This window comes from Triplophysa dalaica, chromosome 19 (assembly GCF_015846415.1).
Source record: "Triplophysa dalaica isolate WHDGS20190420 chromosome 19, ASM1584641v1, whole genome shotgun sequence".
In the NCBI taxonomy this organism is placed as follows: domain Eukaryota; kingdom Metazoa; phylum Chordata; class Actinopteri; order Cypriniformes; family Nemacheilidae; genus Triplophysa; species Triplophysa dalaica.
In genome coordinates this window covers 16,727,395-16,750,297 of record NC_079560.1, presented here as the reverse complement: position 1 = coordinate 16,750,297, position 22,903 = coordinate 16,727,395, and the positions used below count along the sequence as shown (strand labels likewise).

Sequence of the window (22,903 nt, the reverse complement as noted above, 5' to 3'; positions counted from 1 at the left end):
TATTTAGAGGTATCTGATATTGCATTGTATTGTGAAAGTCCAGTTTATATTCCTGTCTTCGGTTATGCTGTGTTTGCACAGTAATTATGATCAACCAATAGGTTCTACTAAAATGGAAGCCTCGCCTTTAGTATACAAACTAGAGTTGGGCGATGTCTACCGAATTGGCATCGGACGATGAAAACAGTGAAACATAACAATGGATGATGACATCGGGGGGAGAGGTGGGGGTTGGGGCTATATCAGCTTGCTAAATGGCCATTTGCCAAAACATTAAAAACAATTATTTCAGGGTTCCAGACTGCGACCAAATAGCATTTTGCGACCAATTTTCAAGATAGCATGAGCAAGTACTCGCGCATATACGACCTGCAAATTTGGAATTTCTTCCAGTTGTTATTTCATATGGAAAGCCGATTAAATTTTGAGCCCACTTGTAGGCTGTGTGTGTGTGATTAGTCATCTACGCTTGTCTCTCTCCTCACTGATGTTTCCTGCTGCCATCACGGATGCGCACAGTTCAGGTTGTCCTTGAATAGTTTACACACACACAACGTGAGCGCAATACTAAAATTCATTGTTTTCTATTACTTTGTCTTATAGTAGGAATGTGCCATAATCGTACGCGGACGGGATTTGCGGACGACTGCGGACCCTCCTGATGACGAAAATTGCGTCATGCAGGAGAATCACGATGCTGGCCCAACATCGTGATGGCTGTCAGGCATCGCCAATGTCATCATCTTTCGGCCCAACCCTCATACAAATTTATTGGTTTAGTATAAAAACAACCGGCATATATGTATGTAAGCATAGCTTGTATACTAAAATGTAATAAACGCATACACAAAAATGACATATTCCCAAACCACAAATCCCTAAATCATTAACACAAGAATGTGCACAACAACAAACTTATGTAATACTACTTCCGGTTCATCTCACTAGGAATGGAAAGTCAAGCGCATTGCATTTTGGGATAAAGTGTCCCATGCAGGGTGCTCAGTGGTATGCGGCTTGTTTTATCACAGAGCCATCTGGGTTCACCACATACACGAAAAATGTAGCATACTGTGCACAGTATAGATACAGAACAACAAAAAGCAGTGGCATTCTCTGACTGCAGTCTAGATAAAGATGAGCTTAAACAGATCTGAATGGCAACATAGAGATTTAGTGAGATATCAAGCACACTGCAGAGATCTGAATGTACGCTCAGACCATCAATCTAAACATCTGTGGCATTGTTAATTGCAATCACGGAATGTGATTTAGGTGCCCCTGCTGTTCGAGTTAGAGCATACAAACATCATTAAACTGAGCCCTGAGCCCTTTTTTTAATACAGAAGCAGTCAGATAGCCTTTGAATGTAACATTAGTTTTTCTCATTCTTAATCAGTGGCCCACACTGAAAGATTCTGTATGAATAATACCTTGAATGCTCATTTATGAGATTTTCTCTGCTAAAGTGGTTACCATGAATTCAAAACAGTCCGATAACAGTTTTATTAAGAACAATAACAAACATTACATGATGCCTATACATTTAAAGTTGCGAACAATAACACTTGATCACCGTCTCCGTTAGAAACGTAAAATTGCAGGTTACTTCACAAACTTCACATCAAGTCAAACTGACAATTTCCACTGAATTGCACTGACGACTCACTATAAGCTTGCCGTTTCAAATCTTTGAAATGTACAGTTGTGTTCAAAATTATTCAACCCCCACTGAAATTGATAGTTTTGGTCGGTTTGACATTGATTATGATCATTCAGTCATCCTGCTTACAATTAAATCAAAGAGGCACGTGTAGGTCAGACAAATATAACATAACATTTATAATGAAATAACCACAAATGTCTTTTCTCAGCTCACATCATCATCAGTTTTATTCAACCCCCAAGTGACATTCAATCTTAGTACTTAGTACAACATCCTTTTACAGTTATAACAGCTTTTAAACGTGAAGCATAGCTTGACACAAGTGTCTTGCAGCGATCTACGGGTATCTTCGCCCATTCATCATGGGCAAAAGCCTCCAGTTCAGTCACATTCTTAGGCTTGCGCACTGCAACTGCTTTCTTTAAGTCCCACCAGAGGTTCTCAATCGGATTTAAGTCTGGTGACTGCGATGGCCACTTCAAAATGTTCCAGCCTTTAATCTGCAACCATGCTCTAGTGGACTTGGAGGTATGCTTGGGATCATTGTCCTGTTGAAAGGTCCAACGTCTTCCAAGCCTCAGGTTTGTGACGGACTGCATCACATTGTCATCCAAAATCTCCTGGTACTGAAGAGAATTCATTGTACCTTGCACACGCTGAAGCTTCCCAGTACCTGCAGAAGCATAACAGCCCCAAAGCATGATTGACCCCCCGCCATGCTTCACAGTAGGCAAGGTGTTCTTTTCTTCATAGGCCTTGTTCTTCCTCCTCCAAACATAGCGTTGATCCATGGGCCCAAACAGTTCTAATTTTGTTTCAAAAGTCCACAGAACACTATCCCAAAACTTCTGTGGTTTTTCCACATGACTTTTGGCATACTGCACTCGACTCTTCTTATTCTTTGGGGACAGCAAGGCGGTGCGCCTGGGAGTTCTGGCATGGAGGCCTTCATTACACAGGGTGCGCCGTATTGTCTGAGCAGAAACTTCAGTACCCACATATGACAAATCTTTTCTCAGTTCCTCAGCAGTCACACGGGCACTTTTCTCCACTCTATGCTTCAGGTAGCGCACAGCAGTCGAAGTCAGCATCTTCTTTCTGCCACGACCAGGTAGCGTTTCAACAGTGCCCTTTGCCTTGAATTTGGGAATGATGCTTCCTATGGTGTCTCTTGGTATGTTTAACATCTTTGCAAGCTTCTTATAGCCATTGCCCTTCATGTGAAGAGTAATCACCTGTTCTCTTGTCTTCCTGGACCATTCTCTTGACCTCACCATGTTTGTAACCACAACAGTAAATGTCTAGAAGGAGCTGAGTATCACAGTCATTTTAAAGCTGCCTAAGGGGTTGAATAATTATGTCAATGAAGAATTCACAAAAGAAACATTTACTACTGTATTACAAAACCAATTGATGTCATTTTAGTTGCATATGGTTCTTTAAGAAGTCCTTGTAGGATTTCATTCTGAATACAATTACAAATGTACACTAAATTCCCTAAAACCATTTACAGCATTGGGGGTTAAATAATTTTGAACACCACTGTAGCTACAGTCCCGTGAAACTTCGATTCATTTATATTTATATTTCATTATATTATCTGTAGTCATACACAAAAGTATATCAGCTACGAGTCTGCTAAGTGTCATATAATGCTGGCTCGTTTAAGAAAGTTATAAAGTGTTATGGATGGCTTTATATTTAGCCGCCAGCTCTGCACAGAATACTCTATTACTGGCTTGCCATAAAGTCTCAGTCTGTAAAACAGCAGAGTAAAGATCAATTAAGTGTCTGCACCTCTGGAGATGAATGCAGTGAGAAAGCATTTGTCAAATAGTGCTGACTTGAGCATCTCTGACTGCAGGGATTTCAAAGCTGTCTGAAAACACAACTTTGTAAAAGTCTATGTTTGCTCTTGCTGAAATCTATTGCTTAAAACTGTTAGAAAATAAAAATATCTTGATAGTTGACAGGTTGATGGTTCATTTTTATTCAAGATTATACAGCGGTACCACAAATAGGGAGAAATGGGTACATCATAATGTCACCTGAATACTCATAAATCACCTTCATGATGATGCAGAAAAACATGAATACAACTTATAAGACACAAAAAATGTGGTTACTAAAGCCAACAGTATAGTGATTTAAATTGAATGACTAAAAGTACGAAGACAATGTACAGCTAAATAAACTTCAAAATTAACAATAACTTAATAAACGAACAATAAACAAACCAGCAAATAAATAAATTAGTCAAATCCATTAATTGTAAATAATCAATTTCATTTTCAAATGTAAATATTGTTTATATTATGTCCATATTGCACATATATCCTTCATTTATTGATCTCTGTTTGAGTATTTATACCTATATAAATATACACGGCACACACACAACCATATAAACACAACCATTTATTTTAGAATTGATAGCCCTAAAATAGTTATACAAATATGACTACTGTAAATATTTATTTTAATTGTCACTGAATTCAATGATTTTCATATGGTGGTGAAATATTTGCTTTTTTATTCAAAAATTTAAACGACATATCATTATGCTGGCAGGTTTGCTGTACCCTACAGTTTCAAATGTCATGGCCGCCATGGGAACCCTTCATAGCGCCATGCACGCGTTACACTAAATATGGGGTTCGGTTATCAACACTGAGGACCACACAGCGCAAGAGCAAGCAAACACCGTGCCCTCTCTTCAACCTGACGCCCTTGAAAGCGCAAAAGACCCCAATTTGAGACCCCAAGGCTGCAATTAATAACTAGCTCTAAGCCATTGTGTCAGTCACCTAAGCATGATGGGACATCCATTCTCTCTTTCTCCCAATACAAACTCACTGTATTGCTTCTCTGCCCACCGCCACGGTGACTTTTCCCCTGGTGCAGGGGGTTAGATATCAGTATTGGCTCCCTGATGGCAGTCCGCCAACTCTCTCCAAAGAGAGCACCTGTTAGGGCTCCGAACACGCAATTAAATACTAACCTGAGCGGCTTGGTATTGAGTCCTGGGTTGGAGCCAGCGTGTGGACGGAAGCTGTGAAGGAAAGGCAGGCTTCTTTCTGTGAACTCATCCGCCGGTTAATCCTAAACTAACAAACCGTTGTGGCTGGATTCCCAAGTAAGATGCGTATGTCATTGGGAGGTCAGATAGCGTTAATTCAACCAGAGGGTGAAAAGAAGAATCGTTTCTTTTATTCCGGGTGGGCTGATACATTAGATTCAATTTTAAATGGTTTGCTTATTTCATGGCTGACATCAGGTGTAAAGGCAGAAACTCGCACACTGCATGAGTTTCCACAAGGGGAGCTCTAGCCAAAAATCTTCCAGAGAAAGTTGCATTTTCAGCATAGATACCAACAAAAAAGGCAGCTAGGATACTAAAAAAAAACATATATGCACATTTTGTAATGTAAAATGCCATGTTTTTGATGTTATATTACAACCAACAAATTTGCAGTTTAACATCTGTAATTTAACATTTCTTACCGCACTTTCCTAAAACACTTAGAAATTCTCTAAAATAAAACAATATAGTTCCATAAAATTATATTTTTTTACATTAATTATAATTATTATATTATCATTTTATATTACATACATTGTTTAATGGCAAAGATATCTGAAGGTAAATTTCACCGATTTGAGTACTTCAAATGTAATGCAATTTTAAATTTATAACACAGATTTAACCTTAAAAACTTTAGTTAAAACCAGCCTTACAATTTCAAGTTAAAACATTTTGGCAATACAATTTTCGGTGAATTTACATTATATTAAACTGAATTAAAAATTCTCCCTGCATTTTGCTTAGAATAAAAATTTCTTGTTTTGTCAATTTCCACTTTTAATTCAGTTTAATATAATTTAAATTCAAGTGACTTGTAAAGCCAGTTTGATTCAACTTAAAAGCTTTAGTTCAAAAGCTGCCTTCAATTTTTAAGTAGAATTTTTTACAGCGTATGTACAACAGTCAAGTATTCCTGTAAAATGCATTGGTCAAGCATTTATTTTATAAGTTTTAGGAGTTTTTAACTAAAGAGAAATGCTACCATTTTCCACTATTATAATATGAAAACTTCCATGTTAGAATAAGCAGAACAAATCAACCAAATTTTGAATAACTGACTATGAACAAACTTAATCTAACAGTTGGCAGATAGTCTGCAGCAACTTTGCATCTGGCTTCTGTCATTTTCTCATTTAATTCCCAACTCTTGCACTCAGTTCCTCACACAAAGCTATTTTATGTTTCCAAAAGATTTGTGGAGCTTTTTTGGCAGTATCATTTACTATCAGTTTTCACTGTATGGCCAACAAAAGCTCAGACATCTCAGTGCCTGAGATCTCCCTTTGTGTTTTACAGAAGGAAGTCATTTGGAACAACATGAGGTTAATGACAGCAGAATAGGAGAACTGTTCCTTTAAGAGGGTCCCGGTGTCAAAAACGATCAAAGAAAACATGGACTAGATGTCTCTATAATCTTTTGCCATCAGCAAGTTCATTAGGAATGCTCTCCATTACTGCTGTTTGACATGGGTGGATGTAGAAGCGATCTGGCACCAGCCCCGCTGTATCCCTCCCCCCATTCATTTTCAGCATGGGCTCGTGGACATGCGCATCACACTTTATCAAACTCTCGTGTCTTTGACTCTCGCCCCTCCAACTGTTCAAACGAAGCGTAAATTAACCGTCACTCATCCGATGGTAGGGACCGCATCGCTCTGCACGGTATACAACATATGCGTCATCAACCGGAAGAGAAGCCATCCCATAAAGGTTGTCTTCTCTGGATCGGTTCCACATTTGTGGAATGATCTGGCCGCTGCTACAGGATCAGCAGATTCTGTAGCCATCTTTAAGAATCATCTGGAAACACATCTCTTCAGTCAACACCTGACCGATCAGTCCTGACTTCTATCTCTTTTCTATCTTTAAAAAAATACTTAGCTCTATATACTGTGGTAGGCTATATGAGACCAGTTTTTATTGCACTTTTGCTTTTTGTTGTACTTATGTTATTTCAATTGCTTCCATTGTTTCCCTCATCTGTAAGTCACTTTGGATAAAGGTGTCTTAATGACTACATGAAAATGTAAAGGTACTTTTTAAAATGTAAATTTTACAAAAAAAAATTGTGTCAAGTTTTTGCACTCAATATTTTAAAGTGAAGTTAACTTAAAAACTTAAGTAAATCCTACCAATTGTTAGTAACAGTGTACTTTTACAACCTGAGAAATGAGGAATAACAAATAATACAAAAAGGCTAATTGCATGTTAGAAATTGTCGCTGTTCATACGAAACCCTCTATGTGTCCAAATTCACTGTTTTTAAGAAAATGGAGAAAACACCTTATTTTTTAAATGATTAAATACTGTGTCGTCCAAGTTGACAAGCATTTTTTATACCTTTTAATGGTTAGATTTTTGCAAAACCTAGTGACAAACATAAAGGGTTACTATTAATAATTATTTATGACAAAAAATAAAAAGCAACCAAAAAATAGATGATAATGAAAATAATGCTGGAGGAAAATGTAAATGCTGATTGAGATTTTAAGTTATAAGTATTATCTTTGTTTCCAACACTAAAACTGCTTAAGATGTATAGAAACATATTCAAACGAGACTATTGCTAAAATACATTTACCGAAATAAATAAAGATTGCATAGCAATGATAATCTGGAATTGGATCAATCGGATGAGATGAAAAATTTCAGGTGACAGAATTTCCATTGTGCTTTACATTAAGTCTCATTGATGTCTAGGTGAAACATCAGATATTATCCGTGACAATTCAGATCTCATCTGTGATTTTTCTTTCTTATGGGACCTCACAATGCAAAAAATTTGAACAACAAAAAAATAGGCTTCATTTTTCATGCTAAGTAATTGAATTATTCTTGTCCTGAATTTGAAGCGAAATTGACCTGGGCATTTCTAGAGAGTTTCCACAACACTCAACAGAGCCTCTTTTTCATACCTCACCCAAGAACAAATACATTATAACACGATTTTAAGCGTCTTTTCACACCCCCTTCATTTCCCCCACAAGTGTTCGCTGTATGTATTGATAAGCTGTTCTCTTCAAATGAGGTGAGGAGGATGTTTATTTGCCTTATGTTGTTATTCAAGAATGCTGCCGCAGATTTCCTTAGGTAGTCTCACAGTCAATGTTCAGCCATGCACGGCCAAAAATAGCAGGCGAAATAACCTCATCACAGTTCCACGGGATGTTAGAGGTCGGTACTTCATCGCAAAAGTGATGTTGGTCCGAGATTTAATGAGATTGTGCCACACAGATTGTCTCAGAAAACAAAACAACAATCAGATCCTCGTACTTCTTTGAGTCTTGGCATATTGATTTTCCTGCCACATATTTCCTGTTCCTTGTCCAAGAGGAGAGCCTACGGCTGCACATCCAGCAATTAAATGAAAACACGTACAAAGACTTTGATAGACTATTATGTTTTTGCAACTGTACTATTATCTCCAGCAATTATAGTATTTTCTTTCGTTTCATAATGTAGAAATAAATGAAATAACTTTTTCATGCGGACGTCAAATTATCATTTAAATGGGAGATATGGAGAAAAACAGCGTTTTTTCTTTTGACTTACCATGTAGAGATACTCTACACAGTCCTCCCTCGGCCCATCCAGACGGTTTATGAAAGGCGTGCAGTTTGTTGAGGAGGTAATTTACATAATTTACATACTTAAAGGTACAGTAACAAGGCCAGCCCATTTAAATCCAAGCATTTCAGAGAGGCAGGACATTTTTTTGCTGAAAGAAACTTTGACATACAAACGGATCTCATGGAGAATTTCAAATTAAATGCCACAAAAATGAAGAACACAGACATTTCGGACCTGCACCAGGTTGTGATGTTAAGGCGATTTCAACTGATTCAAGGCCACAAGGGTGGAAGGAAAGGTATTTGAGACTGAATTTACCAATTAAAATCCATTCCATTCCAGTCCATCCATGCACCGCAGTAGTTTAGGATCACTGAAACAGAATGCTGTAGGCCAAAACAGCTGCAAATCCCCATGTTTCAATTAACTACTCATTTATGGAATTAAAAGATTAAAGAGCACTGCTGGTGTTCGGTGTTTCTAACATTAAAGCAAACAGACACGCAACATTCCATTATCCCTCCAGGACACTGGAACAGGCGCAGCACCGATGTGTGCTTTCCAAAGGCGAAAGAAAAAATGTTGTGGGAATGCTTTATAGCGAGAGGGTGTTTTTCAGTTGTGCAATGCAGTACTTTATTCCGCATGTAACCACAAATATATGATGAAGAGTTTGGATCCAAAATGAAATAACTATTTAGTTGTGAAACCTAACCCAAACCCTATTGAGAAATGTGGAGCAAGAAATATCCTGTTTCCATAAAAAGTCTCTTTGATTTTTGGTTTGAGGGATAGTTCATCCAAAAATCAAAAAAATCTTTTATCATTTGAGTTGTTCCAAATCTGCATAAAATTGTTCGTAGGTTACGGAGAAAAATATTTGGAAAAATGCTTTGAATACCAAAAATATTTTATATTTATTTGTTCTGTTGAACACAAATGAAAATATTGTGAACAATGTAGGACAGGAAACAGTTGTCATTTTTAATACTTTGGTAGTCAATGGGGTCTAAGAACTGTTTGGTTACAAACATTTGCCCAAATATCTTTCTTTGTGTTCAACCAAACAAAGAGATTTACACAGATTTGGAATGAGTAATTCATGACAGAATTTTCATTTTAGGGGGAACTGTCCCTTTAATAGCAGGTCTATCACGTAACGCTATCATACAGTAGATAATATTTGCCCTTTATGAACTATATTTATCAGATTATTATAATAATTTGGATGTATCCGCACAGGAAGTAAACAGCACACAGATGAGTTTCAACCCGCTGCCCATCTGAATACAGATTAACATCAAATAGTTCATACGTCAACATTTATACAGCTTTACCCTTGACCCAGTACATCATAACAGATTATTATAACAGCCAAGGCAGTCCTACTGTATGTCAACTTCATTTACTAAAACTGTTGTCTTAGCACTTCTCCTGACATGCTTTAATACGCTGTAAAATGATCAGGATACTTGACGGTTACACTGCATGGACCTTTTTCAACCCCTCCATTTTTAGTGGTGAATACAAGGGAGGACTTTGTTTTTCAGACAAAACACACACTGTCCCTCGCCAGCAAATCTCCCTGAATCTGAATCCCCGCCACTTAGATTTTCCGAGCAGCAGACATTGGTATTAGTCACATTCTCTACCGCCTGACCCTGGACAAGCTCCTCTTTAATGCATGAAAATACATTGTAGACTGTTAAAAAAGGTGTTGGCACTGACTTCACTCGGGAAGAAATCAGCTAGTCTGGCACATAGCCTGAAACGGACTTGTCGTCGTAAGGAAGCGGTGATTAATAATTGAGCTTCGCTTCCTAATAACTCAACACAAAAGACACAAATGAGGCTTTACAATGTGCAGTGCTTACCAGAACAAAATAAGACATTGTATTATTTTTAAGAGCTTTGGAGTAGAGCTTCTGTTTTCCATAATGGCAGCATGCTAGATATCCATTGAGATATTGTGACAAAACATACTTAGCGGACGGCAAAGGCGCTAAGTTTCTAGTCACAGCGTAGTGGAACAGTGGGAAACCTCGTTCTTGTGATTACATTAGGCCTGTGAGACCATACGGGCCGAAGCAAATCACAATAACTTCTTGATTTCCTGGGAGGAGAACAAATGAATTTGGTGACGACAAAAAGATTAGGTATTTGCATGCTATGCTCAATAGCCAAAGATAGTCGGGGCCAATTACGGCCCCATTGCCTGGAGGCGCCCGATACTTTATGTCTTATTTGTGAATAAGGCTCTGTTAAATTCAGATACAGTGCAGGAAACATTGGCAAATAAACCCCACACTTATACGACGCAATTATGTCCTTGGCCATTATCCTCCTGAAACATCAACTTTCTCGTCCCTGGAAGCACTAGCTAACAACTTCCATGCAACACGCTATCCCCACGGGGCGAACACAATGAGAGCGACAAGCCTTCATTAAAGCATCCAAATTCAAATGTTATTCTTAGCCCCGGGAGGGCTGAAGCCATATTAAATGAATCCATAAGAGACTCGGCCTGCAAGAGAACGGATCAGCATCGCCCTTCCAGCAAAATATCTAGTGTGCCCGAAAATGCCACCGGAGAGGGACTATATCATGTCACCTTCATTATCAGCTCGATCCCTGTGCAAATGCCCGACTTTGAATTTGTAAAGTTTAACTTGGATTTGCAGTTCTGGTTAAGGCTCGAATGACCACGACAGATGAGAGATGGGGTGAATAAGTGATTCAATTAGTTTTCCCGGAGGTTCGACACCTTACATGAGTGAAAAAGAAATAATGGAAACATTTTTGACACCGTGTCTTGAATGCAAAATGTGACGATTAAAATGCAATGAATTCACACTGGAACTACTGTACAGGATGAATGCCGCTGCGCTAATTTTATAGTCTCGCTCGCTGAAAAAGTCTGTCCCTTTAGGGCAAAAGTATGAATCCTGCAAAGTTATATATGTAGTTCATATGTGAAAATCAGTTTAATGCATCAGCATGTTACTGTTTACCTCTGAAACGATCCAAGTCAGCATTGACTTTACTACTTGAACCAATTGCTTTGAGTTCCTTAGGGCTTAGAAACATATTTAGCATTGATCTCATCTGAGAAGATTATCAACCACATAGCGGCTTCTCATGATCATTTTAGCAGCAATTTTAAAATCACCATTCCTCATACATTCGACAGAGAAAGCACTTTCTTTTTAGGTTATGGGAAACCTCAAGGTTATGGCAGTCTGATAAATTAGTAGTAATATGATGATATAGTACCATCTTCCTGTACTGTGATGGCCATTTATAACATTCAGGATGAGGTTAAAGTTTTGGAGATATAAATTCTATCCGGGCAGAGATATAGAGGACCATCTACCACAGCGGCTATGCACTGGCAGGCAGGTGCTATGTCAAAATGGCTGGTGGAATTGTCTATTTTCTCTCTGGCAGTTTGGACACTTTGCTCTGGACAGCTCCTGGCCAAGCCAGTCACAATTCAATCCCTCAAATCATTCATCAAGCAATTGGTTTGTTTAGGGTAGTGCAAAAGCTAGGCCAGCTCCCTGCCACCCCTGAGTACTACTTAAGCTCTGTCGATAAAAAGACACTACTTTATGACTTCATGTACCTTTGCCAGCTTTGCTGAAGAAGTGGGGCGGGACTGACAAATGACTGTCCAACCGAATTTGGAATGACCCCAAAAGTATTGAATGAAAGTAAACTACAAAAATATTTCTATCAAACAACATATTTAGAAGTCTAAAAATGATTATTTAATTATTATTATTTAGTTAGATATAAAAAAGTATTTGTTCAATTATTTCAATGTTTATTTAGATACTTTTTCTTCATCAGTTAGTTTATTAAAAGTAATTGAAACAATATAACTTAATATATTTAAAACAGGAAATGGAATGAAGATTTTATCAATTAGTAAGATAATACACGGTTATCGTTCACTGCGATAAAATGCCAGCAAATACTGTGATATGAAAAACATGATATTGTCACAGGCCTAGAAGACCGTAACCCTTCAGTGTTTCATTGTATGTACCACCTTAGCCTCATCGGAGACAAGTGACACCTAACAACACGAAAAAACTGGATCACTCCAATTCTAGTACATAAAGGACGTTTGCCACTCGTTGCCACTCGGTTCTAATGTAGACTGAATGTGGAAACTTGAAATCACCAAATTAAATTCAATTACGACATCCATTCAAACTCTTATGACCATTAATCATTTAGTTGGTCTGAGTATGTCGTACCTCATTGTGTAGAGAAGCGTTCCATTGTCCACCAGTCGCAGAAGTTTATTGGGTGTGGTCATATTGTGGGCGACTGACTTCTTCCCATTGTGAAAGAAGGTGTCAGGAGTCCAAATCTTGCTGGCTAGAAGGTTGTTAAGTGGAAGGACCTGCATAGGCCCATCGAACTTCAGCCTCTCGTCCCTCCAGCTCTGGCGGAAGAACACATCAATCGTGTACTCCTGTTGGAAAGAGACAGATTGAGTCAAGATTCTCTGACAGGCCTTTTAAAACTTCACTTCATCCCCCAAGTTTCCCCACTCATCTGATCTACCGCCCTCTCAGCAAGAAAGCCCGCGGTGGTGTTTGAAGTTGTTCTCCAATTTCACCAAATGACTCAAGAGCGGGAAAAGACTTTTGCTCAGTTCTTGTAGTTAACAGATTTTCTGTTTGGCTGTTTTTGATTGGTCGAGATGTTTTTTTTCTCAGTTGTACATTTCAATAATTTATTGCACTTTAAAGAGAGAAGCAGCCTGGCTTGGTGCGGGATCCTTAAGGCTCCTTCAAAAGTTCAAACTCGAATGATTGGGTTTTCACAGCTGTCGCTGGAGGGATAAAACAAGCCTTCTCCAAGAGTTATCTCTCCGACCATATTGCCATCATGGAACAAGGGACACTGTCCTCAGTAAACCTCTGCTAAAAACCACACTATCTTCTACAGGCTTGAGTATCGCTCACGATTTGAGATCTGCCGTATGACAGCAGCATCACAATTCTCCACAGGTTCTCCACGGCACATCAAACGCAATCTTATCCGCTAAAGTTTGCATTTCATTTTCGAGTCATTTGATTTCAGATTGGCTCCTTAAGTCGTGAATAAAAATAGAGGCTTGACGCTAAATTCTGCATGAGATCAAAACCAATCTGTATAAACATTTTGTGCATCGCATTAATCACAGAGAAGGTCTGTAGCTTGTAACAGAGTACGTGACAGCAAACAATTATAGGATGTGCCATTTGGTGGTTTTATTTTCTGCATTACCAACTGAGTGCTATGAGGTTTTTGTCACGCTCCAATAGGTTCAATTTTCTGGAAAGATACTTGCGAAGCACCAGACAGAAATCTATGTTGGCCAGTCAATCAGAAATGTCAAGACGCACTCAAAACGAAGGCAGAAAACAAGTCAGATAAAAGCATTCATTACAAATGCCTTCTAGTCTTTAGTACACTTTTGCTGCGTTGACAAGATATTGACAGGGAAAATATTTTAGGCTGTATAACGAATGGCAGTTTCCATTTGGAGTTTGCAGCAATAAAATGTGTATGCTGCTCATGTGTGTCTCTGTACATCATTTATTTAGTAAGCATCAGACTTCTATCTAAAGTTGCTTTCGGATTTAAATTCTGCGGGCGAGTCTATCGCCAGAACTTCGTGGAAAGCGAGGAACAAAGTGAAAGTTAACATCAGGTGACGTCGACTTCAGAAGGCATACAAATAAGCAGACTAGGTAAAATTTGTAAGAATACGTTCTTTTTGATATTATGCGTATAGTGATTGTAGAAAATACAAAAGCAATGCACTAAAAATCTTAAATATGAACGTCTGATGAAGACAGCATGTTTTTTTAACAAACAAGCTGTAAGGGCATGCACATTAAAATAGCACATAAACAACGGCAGAACCCCATGGCGATGAAGCTTCATGTCTGGCTCTTAATGGATGTTTTTTTTCCTTCTTAGCAAGTGTCCTACAAATGCACAGATTACATATGTTTCATTTTTGTGTCATGTGTGGCTAAAAAATGATGTTGCCTGAGAATACTACAGGGAGCTATGAGCATGATCGTAAATGGTTGGGAGTTATTCCAGATATTAAAAAAGTGTTGTTTTTGTTTCTATTGTATTTAATTTCTCTTTTGTATATAATTATGTGGCCAAAAAGAGTTTACGGTGAGTGTCTACAAGATTGATGTTCCCTACATGTATTCATCATGAGAGATGAAAGTAAAAATCAGCAAATCAACATTTATTTAATTGACAGCATTTGTCATTGCATTATGGCAAATGTTGGCTTCCTAATGCGATTAGACAAGCACAGATGCTTCCCTAAAAAAACCCAATGAGGAGGTCATTTGCCCAAAGCTTTTATTCATAAGACTGTGTGAAATGGCCTAAAACTGTAGCTTTGGTCAGATAAATGAGTGTCATGGGATATCGTATCCCAACCCAAAATTAAAAAGAGACGGCACTCGATGGATAGCAACAGATGCTGTGCCTTTTTATAGCCACTGATAAATATGCGAACTGATGAAATAAAACAATACAGAGAACGAACATAAAAAATGGACTAAACAAAACAGTGGTGCCCTAAACCCCATAGTTACATCAACAGTCTCACATATTGAAATGCAAATGGAAACAAAAGATGTGCGAAACAATGCTGCAGGTGACATTCTGTTCACATATCAACAAGATATTGTCAACATGCTGTCAGGGTGACCAAATAAAGTATCTGTACATAGGGTCATCATTGCTCTGTTCACAGTTGGCAAATGTCTATCCTGGAACATATTCCAGTTTAATAAAATCACGGACGTACAAGCATACAGTATATAAAAAAATCTATCACTCATATCTCACAGCAATCCTTCTTCTTAACGGGACAAAGACGACAAAAACAATCCTTTAATATATTGTTTCTGCAATAACATTTTCGGAATATTTATCATAGGCAATATAGTGGGCGGTCCGCATTGGCTACTCCGGTTTTCGACTTCAGCTCTCACAAACTGTCATTTGGGGAAAGTAACTTGGCATTTGCGGTGCATTACACTTAAAATCTATTTATTTCTATGACTAAAACTGTCACTTGTTCGTTGGTTTATGCGATTTTGTGCTTGGTCACTGGATGTACAAGCAAGCACTGCGAGCGTGGAGAATGAACGCATTTTTATACTGCTCGCGTTTCTGCATTTTCCACAAGTTTTAGAAGTTAATGGGCCTACACAATACAAACCTTAAGCAATCGCAAGCATTTCTTCATTTCTTCCAAAAAGTGGTGGAAACATGTCCCCCCGTCCCACCAGCAAAATACGCCTTTGCTTACTTCTGAGAACTATAGCTGAAATTTCTACTTCGGAGAAATACTGATTTAACTATTTTGACAATGAGAATACATTTTCATTGTAAATAAGCCCAAGAGCCCGTTAGGGTGGACTATGTGGGACAGTCAGAAGGTTAGAACGTCAACACAGTAGCTGGGATTGAGTCCTGATATCAGGAATAAAGTTACAGAATGCAGACTGTCGATCCAACTGTGTGGCACCATGCAAAGAGTTTTAATAAGACCTGAACTGCCAGCAAGACCATGACAGCTCTCAGCTTAATGACATGATTTTAATGCACTGCTATTTCACATATCTGAAAACCGCACATCTGCAAGACTGTGTGAGCAAAAGAATAATTGTGAAGTTGAAAATAATGTAATTGCACGCCTATATGCAGGAACAAATCCTGCTGTTCCTGAGCTTTAGTAGCTCTCAACGGGTGTCCAACATGTACTACATTCTCTTCTAACAGAGCAACATAGAACAGCAGTGAGTTATCCAGGTGTGAACGGGTCTCCCATTGATGTTAATGTAAACCTCTATCATCCGTATCTCAGTTCATGGTTCAAAAGTCCATGCATTATGTTGTAATTGTATTTGTTCTTCACAGGATTTTCCTCTCGGGTTCTGATCTTAACTTGCTCACAGAAAGCCAATCCTGTCCTGCCTCACTGAACAGTATCTGTATGCAACTGGGCAAATAACCTACAGCTGCGGCAAAAAATAAGAGACCATTATATATTGACCATTGTATTGTGGCCATTTCAGTCAAGTATCTGTTGAATTTCAACAAAATCAAGGAGTGACATAACGTCATCCAACAATAATGTGAAAGACATGACAGCATGATAAGACACCTGGAAGCTGTGATAAATGTTATTTTATTCTAAATACATTTGCATTTACAACAACATTTACTGTCCAAATTACCTATTACTGTTGCTTAATTGCTCAAAAGTGAATATGAACTTGTTTTCTTTGCAGTAGGTGTGAAACAATACAGATCTTCTTTTCTGTTATTTTGACCTGTTTCTCCAGCTTAAATTTATGGCAAATAAATACAAATAGAAAGAATATTTTTATTTGGAATTCCCTACTTCAAAGTCGAAGAAAAATGATAATTATACCTAAACATATACCTATTTGAAATGGGCTCTTAATTTTTTTTTCTGCAGTTATATAAGCACATGCTTTGAGATCATCTGATTTTTTAAGATCAAAAAATATGTGTCAGTCAAGTAATCCGAAGCATTTGAACGGTAGGTTACACCAGAGTGTATAGTTCAACAGTCTTATTTCTATTATCTAGACTACAGTGCGTTGTGTGTTGGATGACGTTATGCGAGTGTGTTGGATGACGTGTGTTGGATGACGTTATGCGAGCAGTGCAGGAGAAAACGGAATATGACAACATATTGCCTCTTTCATTGACTCATAAAGAATAAAATCACAAACAAAACAAACCATGTATAACTTCTGCAAGAACAAGACTTGCAGTAAATGTTTCAGTCAGTTAATTGTGAAAATAATTCAGCAAGCTTTCTTTAGCGGTTTAATTATGGTCTTTTCCCACAGCCCTTTCCACACTCCTAAGAACTTGCTTTATCCCTTTTAAGTCCTCTGTATTAATTATCGCACATGGAATGCGTTCATAATAGCAGGAGAAGCCCGGTGGAGACCCTGTAGAGAACAAAATATGAGTGAGAACATATTGTTGGTCGTTTAAACGAGAACTGATCAACACGTTAGGGTTCTTTTATGATAAACATACACATTTTCTTTGCTCTATCTCTAATGCGTTTTTTCTGGTTATTATTGTTTCACAATAATACATCACACACAGGGTGTTATCTGATATACTAGAATCATAAACCGTATGTGATACATAACAGTAGGAACAAGTTAAAGAATATCCCAGGTTTAAGCTTAACAGTATATTCCCCAGATCACTTTTCCCACGGTATCTTCAAAGGACAAATTTCATAAAACACAATATGAGGGACCAGCAAACTCTTTCTTCTCTTTGAACATACAAGCACACAAGTCTTTCTTCAAAGAAAGTCAGTAGGGGGAAGCGCATTGCCAAAACAAGATTAATTTAAAGATCAAAACAATTTTGCACGGTCTGGTTGATCAATGTGGAGAAACGGACAATACAGTACAGTGTTTGGGGTTTTCCTAACACTAGCCCAGCTGTGGCACTGGGTTTTGGCCTACTTTTGAAAGAGTGATGGAGGAGAGGTAAATAAAGAAGACCTCAGGAGAAGCGTGTTCTGCATGAGTCCATGACTTCTGAAGACACTTCAGCAGCAACAGCTCCTGGTGCACACAGCAGCGATGGGCACTGGGTTGTTCCATAACATGTCGAGCTAATGAGCTGTAAGACGGAAGGCAGGGATTTGTCAACCCCAAATGAAAGGTGTTGAAATGCTGAGCCACTTCAAACGAAAATAAAAACAAGCATAAGAGAGATTTTAGTTTTTAGCCTCTCGGCAGTATTATGTGTAAAGAGGACAATGCGACCACTTCAGGGTAATGAGCTGAGAAACACTATTCGGAAACATTTCCTTGGTCAGGGTTTTCCATGCATAGAGTAATTGGAGGCGGCCGCCTCAGTCAAATTCCGTGCCGCCTCCGACTCTTTGTGAAATTATGTCGAGTGTCACAAAAAACATTGCGGACTTTAAACAAACTGTCATTTGTAACTGCATATACGACATTAAGCCACAATGTATGTGCTGTTTCGATATCAGCACAGTGAGGTGCTGAAGAGTTCAGTAGAAGAGCTATTAGGAGCTGTATTAGGTGTGTTTTACAGCTGTTCAGGTGTTTTACATTCAATTTCTTAAATTAACATCCTGTACATCATTGTTATGTTTGTAGCTGTGAAGTTGGCTCATTTAATCAGCGTTATACTGTACAGAGGAAGATCGCCAGTATGAACGCACATTGTGATCAGAACGACTCGCAAACAAAGACTGCTGAAGAAAGGAAGTCATACAGGTTTGAAATGACAAGAGGGTGAATGAATAATTACATAATTTTCATTTTTGAGTATCACCAGAAGAGAAAACAAAACAACCAATTAGATGAGCAGTATGAAAAAGGTTGGACATACATTGCATTTAAAGAGATAAAATATTCAACAAAGAAAGTAATGTAGGGACTTGACAATAATTGCCCCTCTCGTTTCCTCGTCAGCTTCCCTTCAGTGTTTCATTACCTACACCTGTCCCTTGTTAATTACCCTTTGTTAGTTCCCCTATATAATGCCCTTGTGACTATTGTCCTGTGCTCGTTCGTTTTGAGTGTTTGCATGTTGCATCATAGCATATTGTTTGTTAGTTAGTTTGCCTTGCCTTGCCTTGCCTTGCCTTGCCTTGCCTTGCCTTGCCTTGCCTTGCCTTGCCTTGCCTTGCCTTGCCTTGCCTTGCCTTGCCTTGCCTTGCCTTGCCTTGCCTTGCCTTGCCTTGCCTTGCCTTGCCTTGCCTTGCCTTGCCTTGCCTTGCCTTGCCTTGCCTTGCCTTGCCTTGCCTTGCCTTGCCTTGCCTTGCCTTGCCTTGCCTTGCCTTGCCTTGCCTTGCCTTGCCTTGCCTTGCCTTGCCTTGCCTTGCCTTGCCTTGCCTTGCCTTGCCTTGCCTTGCCTTGCCTTGCCTTGCCTTGCCTTGCCTTGCCTTGCCTTGCCTTGCCTTGCCTTGCCTTGCCTTGCCTTGCCTTGCCTTGCCTTGCCTTGCCTTGCCTTGCCTTGCCTTGCCTTGCCTTGCCTTGCCTGTTTGACGTTGTCGTTATTTGTATTTGGTTTATTTTTTGCCCCTTCGCGGGAAGTGTTTGGCTATGAATTCTTCTTTTTGTTTACCGTGTTCCTAGTTCATGTTTTGTCGTTGATATCCGCATTGTGGGTCTTTTATTTAGTATTATTAAAGTCTCAATTTTGTTTGCCCGCACTTGGGTACTTCCACCACAACCTTGACAAATAATATAAAATCCAAAGCTGAATGTGATTTATTACTATTTTTGGCTCTTTGTTAACATTATTGAATAGTGTGTGCAGCAAGGTATCAGAGCAAAAAGTCTAAAACATTCCTCCCAAAGTTGCTTAGGAGAAATAAAAACCCAAAAAATGATATTACATAATATTGACTTCTGATTACAGACTATGACTTGTGACATAGATGAGATCTCTACTAAATCTTTAAGGGGGACATGAGATTTCAGGGTTTTTCTCTTACTGTATTAAGAAAGTTTGTGGCAAATTTCACTACATGTTGACTTTAGAGCTTTCTGTAAAGCATATGACAGTGATCTGATTCATTTTATAGTTGTACATCTTAAAATTAAGACGAGCTGTGTTCATCTTTATCTGTGTCACATGATAATAAAAGCGTAGCAGAAAAATGAACGACTGATTTTCCACGACGTTCCATTGATGAGTCATTACTACATTCTGGTCTACTGCAAATTAACACAATTAATTATTAAAACCATTTATTTTAAACAACCAGAACGTCCATTTAATACTCTGTGAGTGCTATTTTTGGTGAGCAGAAATACTCAAACGAACGAAAAGCTTTCCAGTTGTATTTCTGTAGATATAGGCTGTATCTGAGAGCACAAGCTTGTGGGCAGGCCACCTTAGTTTAGTTCCTAATTGAAGTCACTTTGAATATGTTTGTCTGAGCAGCTGAAGAGGATGAACCAGGCCGCTGAGCCGCTCGCTTGTTTCTGTGGGCTGTGAAGTCATCCACGTCCCGGTGCTTATCTGCAGGGCGCAGGCTCTACAAGAATGTCTGACACGAGCAAGTGTGGTGCCAAATAACAGGATGCAAGCTACTGCGCAAATTTTGGCGGAAAGATTTTTGCTCACCTAAATCGCGCTTAGAGGCTCAGGAGGCAAGTGCCAGACATGCGTTTACTCGGAGACCGCCCATAGACAACAGTCAGGCGCCTGAGTGTTTTGTACTGTTTTTTGAGTGGAACGGCGTCCAACGGAGCGATCGATCTAATGATCTGTTTAATTCACTTCAATTCGCCGAGCCTCTTTAATCCACTAAAGCGATCAGATGGAGATTTTTTTTCAGGAGAAGTGAAGAAAACTCGTTGGGTGTGAAATCAGGATTTTTTTTGTGCTTGCTTGGACTTTTTGAGGAATGCTACAAGTCTTCATTTCTTGAAAACAGCACATTTCTATGAAGCTGGTATCTCTTTGCATTAACTTCTAGTAACAGTGCCTTGTAGCGTGCATCTTATTTTTAGTTGCAAATTTTTCAAAACCATCGCCTGTTTTTTAAACATGCCATTAAAAGAGAATGGGGTTAAAAGAAATACGAAAACCAGCAGTTTCGTTTTTCATTAGTATTCAAAAGGCTGCTTTAGTGTACTGGGTCTTCTGAAGTGTCGATTACTCATGGCCATGTCACAGTGAAGTGGCCTGCGACACAATCTGTGGCTTCTAATTCCCTGCTGCTACGTTAGATTGGACCGGCTCGTACTCCAGCAGCTCTGGTGGAAAGCACTTCATCAAAGCGGAAGCAACACGGCCCATTTCTGTGATTCCTGAGCAGGCATAATGCCTATCAGATTATAACCCACAACAAGTAAAAACCCCAACGATGAGACTGTGACATCCCTCCTTTATTCGTCCTTTTTAAGCTGTATGCTCAATGATCAAGGGCGGCGTTATGAAAGCTTAAGTCCCTGTCACGTGACTTAACAAACGTCTGATTGCAGCTTTGACCTCCACATGAATTTGTTTGCATTGTAGACACTGACTTCCACTGATCAGATGCTTTTATCCAAAGAAACTTAGAGTGCATTCAAGCTACATGTTTGATCAGTACTGTATCAGTGTGTTCCCGGGAATCAAATGAAATCAAATCAAGTGAAATGTGGCTTTGCAGACACTAGGCACATGCTCCACTCTTCTAAACAATGGTAACCACAAAACTGACAAAATATGTCAAACTCTTCTAAATATCTAAGTGGAGTGAACATTAAACACTAACAAGTCTTTAACTTTACGAAAAACATATTAAATAATCACATTTTTATTAACTCTCCTAATACAGTATGACGCAAAGCATGCTGGGAATTGGAAATCCTTCTTGACCAATTGTGCTGAAATAACATGTTTAAATTAAGTAAATTGAACAAGGAGCAAATACATTTTTTGAGTTTTTCAAAACTTCAAGTTAATCAAAATTAATCATTATACTTTACTCAAAAGTAAAAAAAACTTTTTTATAAAATGAAGTTTACATTACTTAATCTGTTTGATTATTTTGAACATTTGGGTATACAGTGCGTGGCACACTCTCCTCCATATGTTTTTTTCCTCTATTTTATGCTTTTTACTATATCAATGCAGCTCTCATAAGGCCTCAAAAGTTAAAACAGTCGCTGTTTTAAACAGCAGTGTTATAACAGGATTTGTAAAACACAGCCCATTGGTGGGCAACAGTCCTTCGCTAACCCCGCACACTCTCTCATTAACATATGAATGTGTGCTATTCACACTCAAGAACAGCTCTCGCTTATTAAAGAGGTATGATAATATCATATATTCAAACAGGTCGTCTTTTCAGCCTGATTGCTGATTATTTCAGAATTACCTGCTTGTATTACTTGCAGACATTAAGTGTGCTGGTTACAATCACCTGCCATACTGAGGAGAATTGCAAGAAACTAAAAATACGAGCGATCTGGAATGTCTCTATTCAGAGCAGACAGAGATAAATGGGCCAGTGAGTTATAGGAACAAATGAGGCTGTTTGTTATTTTTCTTTGTCTCACACAGCCTCGACTCCCTTTCTCGAACCTCAAAGTTTCTGCTTTTTCCCTCCTACCTTAGTGACCGCCTCTCGTCCGCTCTGGTTTTTCAAAATAAGCTCTAATGCATCTTTTGAAAGCTTTCTATACTCTGACCTGTCACCATGTGATTGGCTGTCACTCATCCATTACTGCCACTTCTACTGGAAGGTCTTTGCATTTGACTGCTGGGCAAAACACAGTCATGAGAAAGCATTTGTGCAAAGACGAGGGTAGAGCAGCAGGGGTTTTAAAAATGGAAGCGGGCACTGATATAAGAAAAAATATAGTGGTGTCAGTTCATCCGTTTTTCTAGGAACTGAAGACTAATGTTTTTGAGTTATTGTGCTGAAAAGTCTATTTTTGTTATCTTTGGTCTTTGCAAATCCAAACTGGAAGTAAATGATTGCCGGATTGACAATTGAA

General features: G+C 38.7%; 1 protein-coding gene across 3 annotated transcripts in view; it reads right to left on the bottom strand.

Annotated features, from left to right (window-relative positions):
- The window catches only part of gabra3 (gamma-aminobutyric acid type A receptor subunit alpha3), a 135,545-nt gene that overhangs the window by 55,476 nt on the left and 57,166 nt on the right, over positions 1-22,903 (bottom strand). For all 3 annotated transcript variants that reach the window (XM_056731536.1, XM_056731537.1, XM_056731534.1), the window contains exon 5: positions 12,587-12,807. In XM_056731536.1, the coding sequence (XP_056587514.1) occupies positions 12,587-12,807 (221 nt within the window). The remainder of the gene's footprint in view (positions 1-12,586; positions 12,808-22,903) is intronic.